Source organism: Copidosoma floridanum, unplaced genomic scaffold (assembly GCF_036245765.1).
Source record: "Copidosoma floridanum isolate Cflo_tuat_1 unplaced genomic scaffold, Cflo_Japanese_pri ptg000013l, whole genome shotgun sequence".
In the NCBI taxonomy this organism is placed as follows: Eukaryota; Metazoa; Arthropoda; class Insecta; order Hymenoptera; family Encyrtidae; genus Copidosoma; species Copidosoma floridanum.
In genome coordinates, this window is record NW_028321890.1 from 16,642,500 (window position 1) to 16,651,214 (window position 8,715).

Here is an 8,715-nt window from a genome sequence, read left to right on the forward strand (position 1 = left end):
ATGCTCAAAATGTGTATGACAGCAATTTACCATTTGAGGTAAAGCTATCCGTAAAAGTAATTCGTAGACATTCGTACCCAGTTTGTATATATTTCGGTTTAACATTCGTTTTGTCTTTTTATCTTTTTTTTTTTTCAGGCACTGCCTATGTTTTGTATAGGACCAAGCCATTTATCGATTTCTCGCGTTTGAATACTAAAGTAAAAATGGTTTCGTTCAAGCAAACGTATTTTTGTCACAAGGTCAATTTGATGGCTTGATTATTGCATGACGCGGTTGTTTTTTCACCAACAGAACAAAAAATCGAACTTTGATTGGTGGGCACTTTGAGTTTTTCACAGAAAATAATCAATAACATAAACGAGTCATTCCAAAAGTCGACTATTCATATTTTTGTCAACAATAACTTTAGTTTTCGAAAGTGTTGATTTTTCTCTTTAAATTCACACCATTAGGTTTATGAAATTTATAAACTTAGTTGTCTTATCATATATTTCTGAATGAATTCCAGAGACTTTTCAAATACTCGTCATCTTTTTAAAACTCTCATTGAAATTTTTAATATAATCGAGACCTCGGGGTGATAAACTCAATAGGTCAATGGAAAACGAAGAGATCCAATAAAAGTGCTCCTTCTTTTGATCGTATACTGTCTTTTTCGACGTAATAAAATATAAAGCACGATTTCCTTACGTCCCCAATCTTATGTATTTTTAGGTGATGTCGTGATCAGCTCGTATTCATTGTTATACTACGGCTAAAAGAAAACTTCAATTTTTATTTGTAAGTATTTTGGGCTTCACACAGAGAATAATCAACAACATTAAGACGTATCTATACAAAAACAAAGCATAAGAAGTAAAGATATAAGGCCTTAGCACTCGTAGTTTGCTAATAAAGCTTATCAACAATTACTTAGATATTTGGAAAGAGCTAAAAAGTGATAATAAATTGTTATTATTTTAACAGGTACCTAGTGTTTTGAAAGGTAACATTTCTCTTGAATAGAACAATTGGTGTCTAGATTTTGTCTCGGAAATATTTAATGCATATTTTAGTTACACAAAATTTGAAATATAGGATCACGCTTTTCTAAAGTAGTATCACATTCATTTTACCAAATAAAAAAAAGGTATTTATGTGACAGTTGAAAAATATTCTGCAAAATCTGAGACCCTTACTTGATATATTTTAATCGATACGGTAAAAATTTTTTAGACGCTTCTAAAAAATTGTTTTGTAAGAGACCTGAGTACTGAAGACCTTCAAATAAGATTAAAGAGTAGAACACTCTAAATATTTTATAATTTATTAAAAGAGTTTTGTCGACATACAAAAAAAAAAAAACTAAAATTTTGAAAAATATAATGAACAATCATTTATGTAAAAACCACTATTAAAAAAACTTAACTACCATTTTTTAATAAACATACACATAATGTGAGTGCATGTGTTTGTGTGTGTATGTGTTTGTAAATTGGCTGGTACTAAAAAAAGGTTTGTTTGGATTAGAATATTTCTAAACTTACTGATCAATATGCCAACGAATATTATTCGTTTTATCTAACCAATCCAATAAACAAACAAAAAGTGAATTGTAAATTAAAGTTAAGTTACAAACCACAGTATGACAAAAAGTCAGATGTAGCCTTAAACGATTCAATAATAGTTAAATAGCTTGTAAAATACTAGGCTCACATGAAGGTCACCTCTTCATTCGTAACAAAATAAAAAATTAAAACAAAATAAATGTCAAAGCTTGATTCAAAAGATAATAATCTCTAAAATTTCGAAATCATGTCAATAAAGCGTGCCTTATTAATTTGAAGAATTAATCATTTTGATTAAAATCACCCAAGCCAACTTACTAGGTAAGGAAAGCTGCCCCTTGACACTACAGAGAAGCTGCTTGTCTACGGTGAAAGAGCAGCTCTACTAGGTGGAACAGAGACACTAAAATAGAGCAATAATAGCATGGCTCTTCTGTATCTGAAGGAGTATTTTCCAACAATTCTCTTTCGGAACAGTGCGTGCAGCGCTAGTCATTAACTTGAATAGTCCAACTGCAGTCAGAGATGAGTAGAGAAATTGCTAACGCCAATGCTACGGCGTGAGACAACTTTTTTCCACTGATCGGGGCGACCCACCGCGGCCAGCCGTCGAACCAAGGCGCACATTTTTCGAGAGTGCGAGACTCGTATCGAAGAGCGTGCGCCTACAAGAAGAGATGTGGATTCGCGTGGAAATGAGCATATAGGCGCACATTTTAGCGACACGTAGAAGGGGTATACCGAATGGGTGCCTACGAGGAGAAGAGTGGAAATGTTGACTATAGCTATATATTTGAGCGTACAGCCAAAGCAAGCGACGACACGAGTTCTTTTCTTTTGACTGCAACCGAGTATATGCTATATATAATAACCTGACTCTTACTCTCTCGCTCTTGCTTGAATGATATCTATCAATCTTACATTCGATTAAATCGTGAAACTAAATGCTCATATAATTATATGCAGGGAATTTGATATCAAAACATTTTTTTTTTCCGTACGTTAACACTTAATTTGAAATCTAGTATTATTTTGAAAAAATAATCAGCTTAATTTTTTTAAGGATAACAGTTCAGCTATAACCACTGGTTAATTATTTTTCCTGATCATAATTGTTATAAACTGTAGGACAAGCCCCGGAGGTTATCGATGAACATATGTGACTTTAAGATCTCGTGCTCTCAAAGTTTCGATAGCTCAGGTAGTAAGGGCTTATGCCACTACTGTTCTTGTTTTGCTATCTGAGGATCGATTCCAACTGTTGGCAAATTTTTTTTTTTAACGTGATTCATCATGCTAGTTTGTTTTCTTTTTATTTATGTTTTATTTATGTTTTATAAATAATATTAACAAACCCTTTTACCCTATACATCGAAATACATTTTTTTAATACTAATTATATTAAACAATTTCATAAGCTGATACTTAACTATAGCATAACCATTTCAGAATTTCATATAAATTCTTATAAATTATAGAAAATTATGTTCAAGGTTAAACTTTTACTTTTTCGAAATTCATAATGTAAGTGACAAGTGGTTGTAACTACCAGGTAAAAATTTTAAGTAACGTAACAGTAAACTTGATATATAAGATCTGTTTTTCATTACTGTTTAGATTTTTGTTGCATAATTTTCAAAGGTATTAAGTTTTGATACTTACAAACGCTAATTAAAAGTTTGGTCTAGAACCAACATTATGTAATTGAAATTGAAATTTCATATTTAATCAACACAATAAGTTTAGCTGCTATACCTAAAATTTTTTTACAACAAAAGACGGTAAATAAATGATTAGGGAGTTTTATGTAAGTTTTCTTGTGCCTCCGAAGATTATGATTATTGTATAGATAGATAAAAATATCGATTAGAACAGCTTAATCATTTCTTGGAAAATAAAATATTAAAATTAATGAAAATTATGTATAAGGATTTTTTTTCTCTTACTTTCTTTGGAGTTTAAAATGTAATAATTATACTCATATCCTAAGAAATTATTTTATTATTATGAATTTCCGAAATGGCCATGCTAACGATAAGTATCAGCTTATGAAATTGTTTAATATAATTAGTATTAAAAAAATGTATTTCGATGTATAGGGAAAAAAGGGTTTGTTAATATTATTTATAAAACATAAATAAAACATCAATAAAAAGAAAACAAACTAGAATGATGAATCACGTTAAAAAAAAAATTTGCCGACAGTTGGAATCGATCTTTAGATAGCAAAACGAGAACAGTAGTGGCATAAGCCCTTACTACCTTAGCTATCAAAACTTCGAGGGTAGAAGATCTTAAAGTCACATATGTTCCTCGATAACCTCCGGGGCTTGTCCTACAGTTCATAACAATTATGATGAGAAAAAATAATTAACCAGTGGTTATAGCTGAACTGTTATCCTTAAAAAAATTAAGCTGATTATTTTTTCAAAATAATACTAGATTTCAAATTAAGTGTTAACGTACGGAAAAAAAAAATGTTTTGATATCAAATTCTGTGCATATAATTATATGAGCATTTAGTTTCACGATTTAATCGAATGTAAGATTGATAGATATCATTCAAGCAAGAGCGAGAGAGTAAGAGTCAGTTAAATATATATAGCATATACTCGGTTGCAGTCAAAAGAGAAAAACTCGTGTCGTCGCTTGCTTTGGCTGTGCGCTCAGATATATAGCTATAGTCAACATTTCCACTCCTATCCTCGTAGGCACACATTCGGTATACCCCTTCTACGTGTCGCCAAAATGTGCGCCTATATGCTCATTTCCACGCGAATCCACATTTCTTCTTGTAGGCGCACGCTCTTCGATACGAGTGTCGCACTTTCGAAAAATGTGCGCCTTGGTTCGACGGCTGGCCGCGGCGAGTCGCCCCGATCAGTGGAAAAAAGTTGTCTTACGCCGTAGCATTCTCTGCTGCAGTAAGCAACGACAGCGTTTAGTACTAGTACATGCAGTGATTGTTGCACCTCCAGCTGTACAAGTAGCACACAAAGCGCATATCAAATTTATACAGTAATCAGTTCAATATTCTTCAATCACCGGTGTCAACTTTGTTAAAGAGGCAGGATTTTAAAAGATTATTTGTATTCGAATTTCTTGTTCTAAATTATCATGCTTAAGAATATAATACCAAACTATACCGAAGAAGAAGTACTCGCAGACATTGAATACTCAAGACATAAAGCTTATGCTTCACGATCTATTCCCTGTGCAAATTATAATAATAAAAGCCTTGTTTTACCAATTCATCAGAGCTACGGTGACAACAGTTCCTCTAAAGTTGATGCACACAAGGTAAAAGACCATTTCTATATTAATTAATTACGGATTCTTTATCGCGGGTTACGATGGAATAATATAGACTTCCCGTGTATTTCTTAAGTATAAAAATGGTTGGAAATGGAGACTCATCAAGCAAAAAGTGTAAGAAAAATTGTGCACTTTTCGAGAGGAGGTGCACTCCTACAAAGGGTAGGTGTAACAAAGATAGAGAGAGAAGAAGAGAGTAAGCCAGCGCAGGGATCTGCATAAATGGCAGATCGATGTAGATAGTCAGTATTGATAAAATCGGTAATTATAAAATAGTATAACCAACCAATATTACAAAATACGCTAAATCTTAAAAAGGAAATAAGATAAAGCAAAAATATCGAGTATTCCGGGTTTTTTTTTGGGAAAAATAACATCATGACACACAAAGAAATAGGCGTTGATAATGTGAAGACATTACCTAAAATATCCAGCCTCTAAATATTTTTTCATAAAATCAAGATGGAAAATTAGTGAAAAAATTAAAGCATATTTGCAGAATTGTTATAAATATGTAGAATTTATTTCTCGTTTTTTGCCTAACAATAACCTTAAAAATTATTTTGAAAAATTTCTCGAGCCTTTTATTTACAAAAAATGTACAGGAAAGACATAAATATACCACCGTAACCAACGAAAAAAAGAGGGACTCCTAGTTCCACACTCTGGTTTTTTAAATAAACTCTATGTAATTTAATGGTCAATGATTTTTGTAGGAAGATTTTTATAAAAAGGTAGACTGCACAGGATTTTCTCTGGAAGAAATTAACGTATTCGTGAGTATCGTTTAGTTTTATTCGTCATACATATAATTTGAATGAAAGATAAAAGAACAAAAAATATTATAAATAAAAATGACGTAATATGAAAAGCAAAAAATATACTCAATAAATTTTGTTTCAACTATAGGTCAAAGACGAATTGATCGTAGTCGAGGGTATACATGAAAAGTTGCAAGATGAGCACGGCAATGTCTATAAAAATTTGTCAAAGACGTTTCCCGTCTCTGAAAACTACGACTTTAATGATGCTAAAATAAACTTAGTCTCGGACGGTACATTAACTATCTATATTCCTTGTAAGATTCAGCCATTAGCAGATGAGAACTGTGCCATCAAAAGTCCAACCAAAAATGAACCAACTGGAGAAATATAACTTCAGTCAGAAGAATAATAATCTAATGGTATTTCATGATTTCATCTTTCTAAAGTTTCAAATAAATGATAAAAACTACGAGAAGCATTTTATATTTATTATGTTGTTGATATATATAATTATATTATGTCATTTGTATTCACAATTTCATGCAATAAATACACTCCCATAAAATGGTAAGATTTTATAGCGTATATTAATAAGTCCTCTAGCAGAGCATACCGACTAATTTCTTTCCGATTTCATTCGTATCAAATATTTGACATAATCATGTAGTTGCAGAAAAATTGTTTATTACACGTTTCTAATACGAGACACAGAAAGCTTTATCTAAAAATAGGCAACAAATATCCTAATGAAATATTACTAATTATAATATTTTACATGAGAAAAGAATTGGAGGCGGGCAATAATAAAGTAACGAATCTATACAATCTTTCTGTTACATTTAAATATGATAGTATGCGTACATTATATCCTGAGGCAAAAATGACATGTCAACAGCACAGGTAGTCTAAACTTATTTTTTGGAAGTGTGGCATTGAACTGCAAGTGAGGTAACAAGGTTAGATTATTTTATTAATTTTACAAGATTCTAAGATGTATATTATAGTACACGGATGTAACATGACAAGGGATGGCCTTGTCTACCACTACATGTGCGGTTACATAATGCCGACGCCTGTCCTCCCCCCCAGCAAATCTATTGGTGAGGTTCAGAATTTTAATGCTTCTTGCACAACAGATTTTCATAGATTAAACTTTTTCATAATTGATTTTTGTAATCCTATGTGTGCCGTGCTACTTGATAAAGGACAGTGCTTTTTTTGTCCAATTAGAAAACGGAAAAGGGTGTATTTCAGTGCAGTAACCTTTCTGTTGCCAATAAGGTCCCCTCTTGCTCAATTCGGACTGGAGTCGCTACTCTTCTTCATATGTTTTTAATAGAAATGTACTGCCCCATGAGTTACGGTTACCTGCTATTACTTAGGCCTCATAGTCTGTCTTGACTGTTTTACCAAAACCACCGCGCTGGAAAGAAACGATGCACATGGCCAGCCCCAGAAAACAGCTTGTAAGTAAACCTATTATGTGTCATAGTAGTGTGTCAGTGTAGTAAATGCTCTGGTGCAAAAGTTGTAAACATCACTGTTTCTTAAACAAAGTGGGGTGAAATGCTATTTGGTTTGACGCCCCTTCATACGATCCAAGCTGCCAGCAGCAGGATCTCTGTCAAGGTCTTGAACACCCTAGAGTAAGATTATCAATATTATCACTAGTTATTATTATTATCATTATTATTATTATATTATTTATTACTTGTACAATAAATTTTTTTGATATTCATATTATTACTATTCTTGTCCTCATAAGTGCTGTAATAACTAAAAAAAATAAAACATCAGTACCCTTAATACATAAGGTTTCTAAGAAATGAGGAGTAAAGGGTACAGTTGTTGACCTCCCGATACAGATTCACTGCCAGATGCATTCTTAAATAGAGCCTTTATATATAAATATACAAAATATACAGAGGTATTTTTAGATTTTCCGGTGGCTAGATCCTTAACTTTAGGTGACAGTCACCTTCTATACTGCATTAAAACATCGGCTGCATATTTGGAAGAAAAATGAGTTATTTTTTACGAATTGAAACTCTTTCATCAGCCGATAAATCTCGTAAAAATTATTGTACGAAAACAAAAAACAAAAGATGATTTCTTCAAAGAAAGTTGCAATTATAAAATATTTCAATTACTGGGAAATCATATAAATTTGAAGTACGTCGTTATTTAGCGTACGCACGTGGTTTAACTTAAACAAAAGATTACTTCATTTTTATACACAAAAAATTCAAGTCAATGCATAAACTTTTTGTTATTAGTATAAAATATCAAGTAGGCTCTAACAATATACTACATAGTCATCGGCCGTATTTGCCGTTGAGATAAGTCATTCTTACACCATACTTTAAACTTCTAGCAAATTGAAGAATTACTATAAGTAATTCTTTTTAAATCTATTTTTATTTTCTTTAAAAACTCATGAAACAAACACGTATTTTCTGTGTAGAGTTCGTGAATAAAGTCATTTACGACTGGACTTTATTAAATAACTAAACAGAGTAATTCTTACCATGGACATTCTCATCAAACGTTGATAGAAATGTTGACTGTCATCGTATGCTTTATAATTAAAAATGCAGGAGGTTAGTACTTTTGGAAGCTGTAATAAGTGGGTTGTAGCAAGATAAAAAATTATCCCCTTACTTCAGTTTTAAATGGTATTCAGCTTTTAAGTATACAATTTTGAAAGTGATAGAAGCTAAGTAGAAACAAGAGAGTATAAGTAAGGTTATATATTTATTCTCCAGAGACTTAATAATAACATTTGTTTACTCAAAAACCGCTTATACAAGTATACATTATTTATTGATAAAGAACGAGGCTAAATCATCAAGTATATAGCTCGGATCTAGTTGCGTCTACTGTAAAGTGGGAAGAGTACAAGGGTATAGTGTTGTATAAATAATAAATATAGCTGCTTATGCTGGTTTTTGATTCTATAATACTTGTCTTTCTTTTTGCTTGTGTTCTTTGACTATAATGACGTGGAAACCAACTTGTTTCGTGAAAATATGAAATGATGTCAGAGATGAGTAAGCCAGGGTTAGTCAGTTGGAAAAGATACCTGC

At 31.9% G+C, this 8,715-nt stretch overlaps 1 protein-coding gene across 1 annotated transcript; it reads left to right on the forward strand.

The window, feature by feature from the left end:
- The first annotated feature begins 4,650 nt into the window (after positions 1-4,650).
- Positions 4,651-6,098, forward strand: LOC149374915 (protein lethal(2)essential for life-like). Its single transcript, XM_089591614.1, has 3 exons — positions 4,651-4,850; positions 5,582-5,641; positions 5,775-6,098. The coding sequence occupies exons 1-3, from the start codon at positions 4,668-4,670 to the stop codon at positions 6,018-6,020; spliced, it is 489 nt and encodes a 162-aa protein (XP_089447740.1). The 5' UTR covers positions 4,651-4,667; the 3' UTR covers positions 6,021-6,098.
- The last annotated feature ends 2,617 nt before the right edge of the window (positions 6,099-8,715 follow it).

What these genes read in the sequence shown, in the direction of transcription:
- LOC149374915 (XM_089591614.1), top strand. Translation starts at nt 4,668, where the DNA reads ATGCTTAAGAATATAATACCAAACTATACCGAAGAAGAAGTACTCGCA. An exon ending in CTAAAGTTGATGCACACAAG is followed by an intron (nt 4,851 to 5,581) that starts GTAAAAGACCAT and finishes TGATTTTTGTAG; the next exon opens with GAAGATTTTTATAAAAAGGT. An exon ending in TGGAAGAAATTAACGTATTC is followed by an intron (nt 5,642 to 5,774) that starts GTGAGTATCGTT and finishes TTTCAACTATAG; the next exon opens with GTCAAAGACGAATTGATCGT.